We start from the raw sequence: 13,989 nt of genomic DNA, 5'->3' as shown, positions 1-13,989 counted from the left end.
CCCCGTCAGATATCTCCCACCACTAAGCTAACCCTTTGATTCGTGGTGGGAGATATCTGACGGGGTTTAGGATATCACCTCATTCATGAAGTATAGAGTAGATACCGAGCAAATAACCCAACAATAAGATCCAACAAGGAATGGAATGGAACTAGTCAGAGTGCTACCTGGCCATTCCATCCCTTGTTGGACCTTATTGTTGGGTTATTTTCTCGGTACCTACTCTATACTTCATGAATGAGGTGATATTCTAAACCCGGTCAGATATCTCCCAACAAGGGATGGAACGGCCAGGTAGGACTCTGATTAGTTCCTTTCCGATCTGTCAGCCTAGAGATGTTCGCCTTGTACTTGATGTTCATTAAAGGGCTTCTTTGATGGGCTTAGCGTGGAGACTGACCCTTCGTTCCACCAAACTACATTTATAAACGCCCTGGTAGTCAAGGTGTCAAAGCAGGCTCAGGGCCACCGGTGCAGCCGACTCTCGGTTGTCGTGTAAAAGCGGTCCGGAAGGCTTTGGAGCCACCCGATCACTTTTACAGCCTATTGAATGGCCTGTCCCACTGTCAAGGTAAACGTCTTCAGGATGCCAATCAGGAGGAGATTGGGGAACATCCAATCCCCTGATTTCCTCTGCCATAGGAGAACCTGGAAGCAACAAGGACTTTGTCACTTCCAGGTTCGCAGCTGTCGTTCCCAGGCTATAGTAGGCTAGGATGCATCATTTGTGCTTGGCTAGCTAAAATGGACGGTGGGGAAGACATTGGGGGGGGGGGGGGGTCTTAAGCTCCATTCACATGTACGCATGTTGCTTTTGAGCGTTTCTGCAGTGTTTTTTTTTTTGGCGTGTTTTTTTTTACATCGATTTGCAGGTTTTTTTTTCCTATTTTTTTGGGCAAATTAGTTGTTGGGCAGATTTATATACGCAAATTGCGGTAAAAATGCACTACACGTTTTTCTGAAGCTTCTCCATTGAAAGCAGCATTTTGCATTTAAAAAAGTCCCTGACCCTTTTCCAAAAAACGCAGAGGCACAAAAATGCATAGAACCCATGTTAAAAATAATGTCCTGCGTTTCTGCAAAAAGCATGAAAAAAAAATCACATTCATGGGCTTGTCCGCCCCCTTGAGATAACAATAAAGTTACATATAAAAAAATGAAAGTGCGTAAAAAAAAAATGTTTTATTTAATAATTAAAAAAATTCAAATTAGCCCGCTTGTGATAGCATTCAATTAAAAAATTGAAATAAAGAAATGTAATTTAATAATTAAAAAAATTAGAATTAGCCCGCTTGTGATAGCATTCAATAAAAATAAATAAATAAATAAAGAAATGTAATTTAATAATTAAAAAAATTCTAATTCGCCCGCTTGTGATAGCATTCAATAAAATAAATAAATAAAGAAATATAATTTAATAATTTAAAAAATTCTAATTAGCCCGCTTGTGATAGCAATCAATAAAAAAAAAGATATGTAATTTAATAATTAAAAAATTCAAATTAGCCCGCTTGCCATAGCAATAAATTAAATAATTGAAATAAAGAAATGTAATTTAATAATTACAATTTCTTTAATTAGCCCGCTTGTGATAGCATTCGATAAAAATAAATAAAATAAAGAAATGTAATTTAATAATTACAAAAAAATCTAATTAGACCGCTTGTGATAGCATTCAATAAAAAAATAAAAAATAAAATAAAGAAATGTAATTTAACCATAGCAATCAATTAAAAAATTGAAATAAAGAAATGTAATTTAATAATTTTTTTTTTTAATTAGCCCGCTTGTGATAGCATTCAATAAAAATAAATAAATAAATGTAATAATTAAAAATTTTTTGGATTAGCTCGCTTGCCATAGCAATCAATTACAAATTTGAAATAAAGAAATGTAATTTAATGATTAAAACAATTCTAATTAGCCCGCTTGTGATAGCAATCAATAAAAATAAATAAATAAAGAAATGTAATTTAATAATTAAAAAAATTTGAATTGGCCCGCTTGTGATAGCATTCAATAAAAATAAATAATGAAATAAAGAAATGTAATTTAATAATTAAAAGAAATTCTAATTAGACCGCTTGTGATAGCATTCAATTCTAATTAGACCGCTTGTGATAGCATTCAATAAAAAAATAAAAAATAAAATAAAGAAATGTAATTTAATAATTTAAAAAATTCTAATTAGCTCGCTTACCATAGCAATCAATTAAAAAATTGAAATAAAGAAATGTAATTTAATAATAATTGTTTTTTTAACTAGCCCGCTTGTGATAGCATTTAATAAAAATAAATAAAGAAATTTAATAATTCAATTTTTTTTGATTAGCTCGCTTGCCATAGCAATCAATTACAAATTTGAAATAAAGAAATGTAATTTAATAATTAAAACAATTTGAATTGGCCCGCTTGCGATAGCAATCAATAAAAAAATAAAAATAAAGAAAGAAATGTAATTTAATAATTACATTTTTTTTAAATTGGCCCGCTTGTGATAGCAATCAAAAAAAAAATGAAAATAAATAAAGAAATGTAATTTAATAATTAAAAAAAAATCGAATTAGCCCGCTTGTGATAGCAATAAAAAAAAAAGTATAAGAAAATTAAAACGTAATTAAATTAAATAAATAAAAATAATAAAAAAAAATTAAATCACCCCCGTGGCCTGGGCACTCACCTGAATACACACGTAGGGCGCCACACATGTGAGTTTATCGCCATTGAATGTTGGCGTAAGAGCAATAAAATTCTAGAGGCGTAATTCGCGATTAACTCTAAATTGATGATCTGTAAAAAAATATATATTTTTTCAATAGTTTTTTTCAAGAGTCGCCTATGGGCAAATTTTGGGTCTTTTTCTTTTCGTTTCAGGTTTGATATGTTGGGTATCAATTTTACTCGACGCAACCCCATCTTTTATATTTTTATTTAAAAAAATGTATTATATCATTGTTTGTGTGCACTAAAACAAATTTTAGTGTATTGTTTTCAGAAAATATGCTTTTTTTTTTATTTTTTATATAAAATGTTGTTTTGATAAACAGTTGCGCAAGTATTGTGCGCCATAAAACTGCAGCCATTTTATTCTTTAGAGCAGGGGGGTCACCTAACTTTGACCCTCCAGTTGTTTAGGAACTACAATTCCCATCGTGCCTAGTCACGTCTCTGAATGTCAGAGTCTTACAATGCCTCATGGGACGTGTGGTTCCGCAACAGCTGGCGGGCGGAGTTTGGAAATTCCTTATCTTGGGTTTCGGCTTTCAGAAAACACTTGTTTTGTGGGGTTTGAGACCTTTTCTAGCAAAAAAAAAAAATGCAGAATTTATTTGTTTGTACGTTTTGGGAAAAATTCAAAAGTTTCCCGGGTAGACAAGTGGACCTCAGTAAAGACTTACCTCACAGATGCTGCTTCTTGTTGTTCATAAAGCTCCTCTTTCCTCCCGCTTCAGCCGTTATCCTCGATGCTTGCTGTACTTTCTGGTTTTAGGGTGCCTCCTTTCCGAAAATCCTTCAAGTTTTCTTGTCCCGCCCACTTTTTTAAATGGTCGTTCAAACCACACATGTGAGGTGTCGCCGCGTGCGTTAGAGCGCGCGCAATCATTCTCGCACTAGACCTCCTCTGCAACTCTAAACTGGTAACCTGTAAAAATTTTCAAAGCGTCGCCTATGGAGATTTTTAAGTAACAAATACTAAACTGGGCAAAACGGTCACACCAGAAAGAGCGCCAAACAAATGAACCAAGGGCCAGATTCACAACCAGCGGGCGCAACTTTACTTTTCCGATTTAAAGCGGGAGTTCACCCATTTATTTATTTTTTTATCTTTTCCCCTTAGCTTCATGCTCGTTTTGTCTAGGGGAATCGGCTAGTTGTTTTAAAATATGATCTGTACTTACCCGTTTTCGAGATGCATCTTCTCCGTCGCTTCCGGGTATGGGTCTTCGGGAGCAGGCGTTCCTTCTTGATTGACAGTCTTCCGACGGTCGCATCCATCGCGTCACTAGTAGCGGAAAGAAGCCGAACGTCGGTGCGGCTCTATACTGCGCCTGCGCACCGACGTTCGGCTTCTTTCGGAAAATCGTGACGCGATGGATGCGACCGTCGGAAGCCTCTCGGAAGACTGTCAATCAAAATAGGAACGCCCGCTCCCTTATTTTTGAGGTGCCTCTATTACCTTTTGAGGTTCCTATAGGTGGGTTGTCCAAACAAGTCTGCTACGTGCCTTCTCCGAAGGGTTCACTTCCTCGGGTTTACATACCAGTAGTAGCCTTTTCTCATCACCCTCAGGTTCTTCTGGCTCAAGTTTATATAGGACAGACTATGCCCACTCACTATGTCTACCCGGAAGCGGCGGAGAAGATGCATCTCGTAAACGGTAAGTACTGCTCATATTTTAAAACAACTAGCCGATTCCCCTAGACAAAATGAGCATCCATCTAAGGGGAAAAAGTATATTGTACGGGTGAACCCCCGCTTTAAGTTACACCGCCGCAAATTTTCTGCCTAAGTGCCCGATCCACAAAGCACTTACCTGGAAATTTGCAGCGGTGTAACTTAAATCCGTCCGGCGCAAGGCGGGCCCAATCGAATGGGGCGAGTCCCATTTAAATTAGGCGCGCTCCCGCGTCGGATGTACTGCGCGTGCTCCGTCGGGTAAATTACCCGACGTGCATTGCGCTAACTGACGTCGCACCGACGTCATTTCCTTAGGCGTCCAGCGCCATTCAAGGACGTCTTACGCAAACGACGTTGATGTTTAAATTTCGACGCGGGAACGACGGCCATACTTACCATGGCTTAAGAGAACTAGGGCTAAAGCCCTAGTTTTACGCGGCGTAACTCGACGGAAACGACGTAGATTTAGATCGACGGGCCGTTCGGGGATCGCCGTAAGTCTTCATTTGCATATTCTATGCCGGCCGCAATGGCCTCGCCACCTAGCGGCCGGCCTAGAATTGCATTCTTAAGATCCGACAGTGTAATTCAATTACACCTGTCGGATCTTAGGGCTAGCTATGCGTAACTGATTCTATGGGCCAGATTCACAAAGAGATACGACGGTGTATCTCCTGATACACCATCGTATCTCTGACTTAGACTGGTCCTATCTATGCGCCTGATTCATAGAACCAGTTACGCATAGATAGGGCTAAGATCTGACAGTGTTACACTGTGTTACACTGTCGGATCTTTTTTTTGATTTAAAAATGGCGCCGGGGGCGTTCCCGCTGATTTACACTGAATAATATGTAAATCAGCGAGATACGCGAAATTCACGAACGTACGCGGACCCGTCGCAGTGTTCTTACGTCGTTTCCGTAGCGGTTTTCCCATCATATACTTACCCCTTCTTTTATCAGGCGCAGCCAATGTTAAGTATAGCCGTCATTCCCGTGTCGAATTTGAATTTTCCTACGTCGTTTGCGTACGCCGATTCACGAACACGCGCGTCGCAAGTCCCGCTCACGTCGCAACCACTGACGTCCTAGTGACGTCAGTGGGAGCAATGCACGCTGGGAAATATCCCGGACGGCGCATGCGCATTTAAATCGGCGCGGGAACGCGCCTGATTTAAATAGTACACTCCCCTAGCCGCGGAATTTGAATTCCGCCGGGGGACTTAGGATCCGCCGTCGCAAGTTTAGAGGTAAGTGGTTTGTGAATTAGCCACTTGCCTCCTAAACTTGCGGGAGCGGATCTTAATTCACGTAGATCGAGCGGATCTATAGATCCGCTGAGCTACGTGAATCTGGCCCTATGAATCAGTCGCATAGTTAGAAACAGAGATACAACGGCGTATCAGTAGATACGCCGTCATATCTCATTTGTGAATCTGGCCCCAAGAGTCTAGCTATGATTTAGTGGTTAGGTTGGCTGTTCTGTGGTCATTTACTGAGCCAACAACTCATTGTTGGACTCTTGGATCATTTGCTTGGTACTCTTTCTGGTGCAACTACTTAATTTGGGTGAATTTTCGAGGTGCCACCACTTTGTGGAGAGCTCACTAACTCAAAATATTGAAACCGCAAGGTAGCTTGATAGCCAGGCCTTTAGTGTTTTCATCAAGAGGTCCAGCAATGGCAGCCCTCTTATCTATTTTATTACAGGTGTTATTTTTTTAAAAGTGTCACAGGTGTAGGTCAACTTTAATGAGAGGGGAACCCAAAAAAGGTGGAATCTGATTTATTGTATCAGTGCTACTGTAACAAGAGATGAAAAATGAAATGTTCCTGCCATCTGAAGAAGTGTTGTGGTGCCCTGAAACACGTTGACTGTCAGTTCTGTGCTCATTTACTCTTGGATCGTTTGGTGCTCATTCTGGTGCAACTATATGTAGACTACTTGTGAGCAGGCTCGTGATTTGCCTCCAGCAACAACCATGTTGGCCAGAGACTCCTCCCATTTTCCTCTTCCTCAGGGACGAGATCGGGTATGCACATATCTGTAACTGGGAGAAAACTCCACCATCTTTGGTCACTTACATTCAACGGGCCTGAGGCCCACCTCCAGAAAGAACGAATGTCCACACATTCAACCTTTTTAACAGTTTTACTGTCGTGGAAGTACGATGAAAAGTTCTTTACAAGATGAGTTTCACCTCCTTTTCTCCAGAACCAATATGTATATACAGTATATCCTCGATATATTCGACACAGTGCAAGTCCAACATAAAATAGGATAACCGCTCAACCCTTCCACTGTCCTCGCTGCCGGTCCCCCATAGGTGAGTTCTCCAACTGGGTCTGTTACGGGCCTACCGAAAAGGGTTCTTCTGAAGGCTACAGGCTTACATACCAGCGGTAGCCTTTTCCCATCACCCTCAGGGGCCTCCATTACCTTTCGAGGTCACCACAGGTGGGTTGTCCAAACGAGTCTGCTACGGGCCTTCTCCGAAGGGTTTACATACCAGTAGTAGCCTTTTCCATCACCCTCTGGTTCTTCTGGCTTAAGTTTATATAGGACAGACTATGCCCACTCACTATGTCTGCCCGGGTGAGGTGTTCCTTAAAAGGGGTAGAAAACCCTGCTTACATACTCAATTTGGTTGACCCTTATTTTTGAGGTGCCTCTATTACCTTTTGAGGTTCCTATAGGTGGGTTGTCCAAACGAGTCTGCTGCGGGCCTTCTACGAAGGGTTCACTTCCTCAGGCTTACATACCAGTAGTAGCCTTTCCCATCACCCTCTGGTTCTTCTGGCTCAAGTTTATATAGGACAGACTATGCCCACTCACTATGTCTGCCCGGGTGAGGTGTTCCTTAAAAGGGGTAGAAAACCCTGCTTACATACTCAATTTGGCTGACCCGTATTTTTTTAGGTGCCTCCATTACCCTTTGAGGTTCCTATAGGTGGGTTGTCCAAACGAGTCTGCTACGGGCCTTCTCCGAAGGGTTCACTTCCTCAGGCTTACATATCGGTATACCAGGAGTAGCCTTTTCCCATCACCCTCTACCACAGGCTCTACCAGCTCAAGATTTTATAGGAGGACTAGCCCCACCCACTATGTCTTCCCAGGGGAGGGGTTTTTCATAAAAAGGAGGACAAATCCCTGCATACATTCTCAATTTGGGTGACCCGTATTTTTTTTAGGTGCCTCCATTACCTTTTGAGGTCCCCATAGGTGGGTTGTCCAAACGAGTCTGCTACAGGCCTTCCCCGAAGGGTTCACTTCCACAGGCTTACATATCGGTATACCAGGAGCAGCCTTTTCCCATCACCCTCTATATAATCTTGAGCAGAAAGACCCGGAGGATGATGGGAAAAGCCTGTAGTCTTAAAGAAGAGAACCCTTCAGGTAAGGCCTGTAGCAAACTCAATTGGAGAACCCACCAATCTGGGTCAATAAGGGTCACCCAAATTGAGAATGTAAGAAGGGGTTAGTACTCCTTTTTGGGAAACCTCTCCACTGGGCAGATATAGTGGGTGGGCAATCTTATGCAGATAAAGCCAGAGGGTGATGGGAAAAGCCTACCCCTGGTATACTGATATGTAAGCATGTAGCCTTAGGAAGAGAACCCTTTGGGTAAGGCCTGTAGCAAACTCAACTGGAGAACCCACCAATGGGCGACCTCAAAAATAAGGGTCACCCAAACTGAGTATGTAAGCAGGGGTTGTACCCTTTGTAGGGAAACACCTCCTCTGGGCAGACATAGTGGGTGGGACTTGTCTATACTATAAATCTTGATTACAACTCTCTCCCAGCTCAAGATTTTATAGGACGGACTAGGCCCCACCCACTATGTCTTCCCAGGGGAGGGGTTTCCTTAAAAGGAGGACAGATCCCTGATTACATACTCAATTTGACGTTCCTATAGGTGGGTTTTCCAATTGAGTTTGCTACAGGCCTAACCTGAAGGGTTTGCTGCCTAAGGCTACAGGCTTACATATCGGTAGACCAGGGGAAGGCTTTTCCCAACACCCACTGTCCCAAGCTTTCCCACCTCAATATTTTATAGGGCAGACTAGCCACACCCACTATGTCTGCCCAGGGGTGGGGTTTCCTTAAAAGGGATACAAATCCCTAATAACAGTGACCCTTATTTTTGGAGGTCCCCCATAGGTGGATTCTCCAACTGAGTCTGCTATAGGCCTAACCCGAAGGGTTCAATTCCTAAGGCTATAGGGTTAAATATCATTATACCAGGGTTAGCCCATCACTCTTTGCCCCACGTTCCAGATCAAGATTTTATAGGATAGACAAGCCCCACCCACTATGTCTGCCCAGAGGAGGCGTTTCCCTAAAAGGGTACAACCCCTGCTTACATACTCAATTTGGGTGACCCTTATTTTTGACAAGCCTGCGCTTATTTTTTTGTGGTCCCCCATGGTTCTCCAATTGAGTTTGCTACAGGCCTTCCCTGAAGGGTTCTCTTCCTAAGGCTACAGGTTAACATATCAGTATACCAGGGGTAGGCTTTTCCCATCACCCTCAGGCTTTTTCTACATAAGGTTATATAGTGGCTAGGCCCACCCACTATATCTGCCCAGTGGAGAGGTTTACCAAAAAGGAGTACTAACCCCTTCTCAAATTCTCAATTTGGGTGACCCTTATTCTTGAGATCCCCATTGGTGGGTTCTCCAATTGAGTTTGCTACAGGCCTTACCCGAAGGGTTCTCTTCATAAGGCTACAGGTTTTTCCCATCACCCTCCGTCTCTTTCTGCGCAAGATAATATAGGACAGACTAGGCGCACCCACTATATTTGCCCAGTGGAGAGGTTTCCTAAAAGGGGTACTAACCTCCTCTTACATACTCAATTTGGGTGACCCTTATTCTTGAGATCCCCCATTGGTGGGTTCTCCAATTGAGTTTGCTATGGGGCTTCTCTTTCTAAGGCTACAGGTTTTTCCTCGTCACTCTCTGGCTCTTTCTGCTCGAGATTATATAAAACAGACTAGGCTCACCCACTATATCTGCCCAGTGGAGGTGTTTTCCAAAAAGGAGTACCAACCCCTTTTTACATACTCAATTTGGGTGACCCTTTTTTTTTTAGGTCCCCCATTGGTGGGTTCTCCAATTGAGTTTGCTATGGGCCTTACCCAAAGGCTTCTCTTCATCACCCTCAGGCTCTTTCTGTTCAAGATTATATAGGACAGGCTAGGCCCACCCACTATATCTGCCCAGGGGAGGGGTTTTCCTAAAAGGAGTATTAACCCAGTCTTACTCAGTTTGGATGACCCTTAGCTTTGAAGTCCCCCATTGGTGGGTTATCTAATTGAGTTTGCTATTGGCCTTCCCCAAAGGGTTCTCCTCCTAAGGCTTTTCCCATCACCCTCAGACTCTTTCTGCACAAGATTATATAGGACAGACTAGGCCCACCCACTATATCTGCCCAGTGGAGATGTTTCCCTAAAAGGGGTACTTTTTTTAGGTCCCCCATTAGTGGGTTCTCCAATTGAGTTTGCTATGGGCCTTCCCCAAAGGCTTCTTTTCTTAAGGCTACAGGTTTTTCCCCTCGCCCTTAGGCTCTTTTTTTTCGAGATTATATAGGACAGGCTAGGCCTACCCACTATATCTGCCCAGGGGCATGGTTTCACTAACAGGAGCACTAACCCCTTCTTACATGGTCAATTTGGGTGGCCTCTATTTTTGAAGGGCCCTCACTTTGTGGAGAGCTGCCAAACCAAAGCCATTCGCCTCCACTAATGGCTTAATTTCTATTGGTGGAGGTTCCAATTCCAGCGCCTCACCCCAACTTTGTTTTGGTTAAAACGAAGTGGCAGGTTCTTCTGCCGAATACGTCGTCTCTAGAGAAGCGTGGTGATATTTTTTCTTCTCGTTCTTTGGATTCACCAGATATCAACAAAAGAATTATCCAGTTGTTCATTATCCACCAGACGTGTGTATATATATATATATATATATATATATATCTCCCCTGTCCACCGGCACAGGACGGGACGCAGGTCTACCACAAACTCTTAGAGGTGTAGTCAACTACCTCACTCCAGAGCTGTAGGTAGTTTGTCCCACCTTTCTTCTTCATGCTTTAGCTTCCACTCAGAGGCGGCTCTTTAATTAGGCAAATTAGGCGGTCGCCTAAGGCCTCACACTCACAGGGGACTCGCGGCCTCCTAACTTGCCCAATGCATTACCACAGTTTTGAGGGACCTTAACACTGATGTGCTCAGGCAGCGTTAAGAGCCCTGACTCAGGAGCGGGGCCGCCAGCGTCCCTAACAACCAGTAAATATCGGTGACACCACCCCTTGTGACGTCAATGACCCAGCATGCCCTCAGTCAATGACGTCACAAGGGGGCGGGTTCACCAGGTGACATCACAGGGTGGCCCCCGCCCATTAGTTATTACAGAGCAGGATCTGGGGGCCGTCATGTTAAAGGGGGCTTCCAGATTCCGATAAGCCCCCTACACGCAGACCCCCACAACCACCGGCCAGGGTTGTGGGGAAGGGGCTTTTGTCCTTGAATTATTTTTCCCATCATGGGCGTGGGCGGGGCCTCATGTCAAGCTTTGCCTAAGGCCTCACAAAGCCTAGAGCCGCCTCTGCTTCCACTCATCACATGTACTGGAGTTAGACACGCTATGATTTTTTTTTTACCTGGTATGATCTGCACAAGTTTTTGGATTAAAAAGTATTCTATCATCTGCAAGATGTCATTTGGATGGACAACTGGATTAGTTATAGAAATCACACTTCCAGTGCTTAGATGGGGAGGCAGAACAACTTTATAAAGTCTGATTTCGATGTTTTCTATGATCTGCAAGATGTCATTTGGATGGAGTCACTGTCTGCCAAGCAACCGAGACTGTAAGTTAAAGCTATCGCACCACAACTGGATTAGTTATAGAGATCACACTTCCAGTGCTTAGATGGGGAGGCAGAACAACTTTACGAAGTCCGATTTCGATATAACACAAATAGGGAACTCAGGCATGCGATTTCCGAGGCTGGATGGCGAGGTGTCCTCTCAAGATCCACCATTTCCCATCATCAAAGTGCTAGTGTGTTCAGCTCTGAAGCCGATTCATGTAGAAAACATTTCCCGCATGCTATTCTTTCTGGGCCGCGTGTGCCCTCAGATGTCTGGTGAGATCGAAACTTTTTGAAAAACATTTCATGCACTCGGGGCAGGAGTACGGCTTCTCCCCCGTGTGGGACCTTTTATGTACGGTGAGGTCCGTTTTATACACGTAACTCTTCCCGCAGGCGGAGCAGGAATACGGCTTTTCGCCCGTGTGGTACCTCTGATGGTCCGACAGATAGGACTTCCGAGAAAAGCGCTTCCCGCAATGAGAGCAGGAAAACGGCTTCTCCCCCGTGTGGATTCGATGATGCCTTTCGAGATCCGGTTTCCGCACAAAACTTTTCCCGCAGTCGGGGCAGGAAAACGGCTTCTCCCCCGTGTGGTGTCTCAGGTGACTCGAAAGATGGGCCCTCTGCGAGAAGCTTTTACCGCACTTGGGGCAGGTGAAGGGCTTCTCCCCCGTGTGAGTCCTCTGATGTATGGAAAGGGCTCCTTTCTTTTCGAACCTTTTCCCGCACTGGGGACAAGGATGCATCTTTTCCGCCTTGTGAATTTTCTGGTGCTCCATGAGGTTCGATTCGTGTAGAAAAACCATTCCGCAGTCGGAACAGGTATGGAGCTCATTATCGTGAGACTTCTTGTGGGCAGCAAGGCCGCGTGTACTTTTAAAGCTTTTCCCGCATTTCAAACAGATGTACGACTGCCTGTATGGCTTCTTCAGTGCGCCGGGGAAGGAATTGGAGTTTTCTCCTGGATGTGTGAAGTCCTCATCTTCTAATTCATAGTCCGGAGAATAAGTGAGACAATCCTCTGAGGCCTCCTCTCCGATGTCCTGTCCGTGTCCTAAAAAAGAATAAAAAGATTATTGCTAGACATGAGCAGGTAGGTTCACCTAAACCAGGATTCAATCCTCATCCGGGAAAATTTTGGTGCAAGTGGATCCCTGCTGAGGATCTTATGCTTGAATCCCCTGGATCTTCTACTAATTCACATCGGCATTCAAAGAGCCATGTCAGAAAGTAAAAAAGTGTAGGCAGGTGCAGCTAGCTAGTCTGCCACTAGGTGGCTCTGTACCAGCATGTCTGGTTACAGCAGACAGTGTCATCAGGTGCTAGGCCCCTTTTAGTCAGAGCCCCCCTGGTGAGTCAATGCCCAGTTATAAGCCAGGTTGGGAGGAGCCCTAGTGCGCTTGGAGCATGGGAGCCAAGGCGCCCCACACCAGCACAGATGTAACCAGCACGTGGAGGTCCTCTACAGGGCAGGAGGTTGCATAGTCCTGCACCCAGGAGAGTAAGCTGTAGATTTTCGGACCCTAAGGACCCAGCTCTGATGATGCCCCACTCAGTAGTTCCCCCATCTTTGCTAATCCCCCACTCAGTAGTAACCCCCAGCTTTGCTGATCCCCAACTCAGTAGTACCCACATCTCTGCTGATAGCCCACTCAGTAGTACCCACATCTCTGCTAATCTCCCACTCAGTAGTAACCCACAGCTCTGCTGAACCCCCACTCAGTAGTACCCACATCTCTGCTGATCCCCCACTCAGTAGTACCCACATCTCTGCTAATCTCCCACTCAGTAGTAACCCACAGCTCTGCTGAACCCCCACTCAGTAGTACCCACATCTCTGCTAATCTCCCACTCAGTAGTAACCCCCAGCTCGGGATATCAAGGTCAGTGGAATGTCGAGTGGAGGCCTTTGGCATGGAGTGGGGCACAATATGTCGGAGAGTTTGCAAGAGGGGGCAGTGTTCCAGCACGACAGGGGCGGGGGTAGGGACTACTGTAAAGCCCATCTTACAAGAGAAGTGATGAGAATCCTATAAGAACTTTATAAATGTACTGATGCCCCACTCAGTAGTACCCCCAGCCCTGCTGATTCCCCCACACAGTAGTAACTCCCAGCTCTGCTGACCCCCCCCCCTACTCAGTAGTAACCCCCAGCTCTGCTAATCCCCCCACTCAGTAGTAACCCCCAGCTCTGCTGATCCCCCCCACTCAGTAATACCCCCAGCTTTGCTGATCCCCCACTCAGTAGTAACCCTCAGCTCTGCTGATCCCCCACTCAGTAGTAACCCCCAGCTCTGCTGATCCCCCACTCAGTAGTAACCCCCAGCTCGGGATATCAAGGTCAATGGAATGTCGAGTGGAGGCCTTTGGCATGGAGTGGGGCACAATATGTCGGAGGGTTTGCAAGAGGGGGCAGTGTTCCAGCACGACAGGGGCGGGGGTAGGGACTACTGTAAAGCCCATCTTACAAGAGAAGCAATGAGAATCCTATAAGAACTTTATAAATGTACTGATGCCCAACTCAGTAGTACCCCCAGCTCTGCTGATTCCCCCACACAGTAGTAACTCCCAGCTCTGCTGACCCCCCCCCCCCCCGTAGTAACCCCCAGCTCTGCTAATCCCCCACTCAGTAGTAACCCCCAGTTCTGCTAATCCTCCACTCAGTAGTAACCCCCAGTTCTGCTAATCCCCCACTCAGTAGTACCCCCAGCT

General features: G+C 44.7%; 1 protein-coding gene across 1 annotated transcript; it reads right to left on the bottom strand.

Annotated features, from left to right (window-relative positions):
• Positions 1-11,030: 11,030 nt before the first annotated feature.
• On the bottom strand, positions 11,031-12,532 carry LOC120909654 (gastrula zinc finger protein XlCGF71.1-like). Its single transcript, XM_040321416.1, has one exon. The coding sequence runs from the start codon at positions 12,081-12,083 to the stop codon at positions 11,514-11,516; it is 570 nt and encodes a 189-aa protein (XP_040177350.1). The 5' UTR covers positions 12,084-12,532; the 3' UTR covers positions 11,031-11,513.
• Positions 12,533-13,989: the final 1,457 nt, after the last annotated feature.

This window comes from Rana temporaria, chromosome 8, assembly GCF_905171775.1.
Source record: "Rana temporaria chromosome 8, aRanTem1.1, whole genome shotgun sequence".
NCBI classification, from domain to species: domain Eukaryota; kingdom Metazoa; phylum Chordata; class Amphibia; order Anura; family Ranidae; genus Rana; species Rana temporaria.
The sequence above is the reverse complement of the archived record's forward strand: the minus strand, read 5'-3'. Positions and strand labels throughout refer to the sequence as shown.

What these genes read in the sequence shown, in the direction of transcription:
- LOC120909654 (XM_040321416.1), bottom strand. Translation starts at nt 12,083, where the DNA reads ATGGTTTTTCTACACGAATCGAACCTCATGGAGCACCAGAAAATTCAC.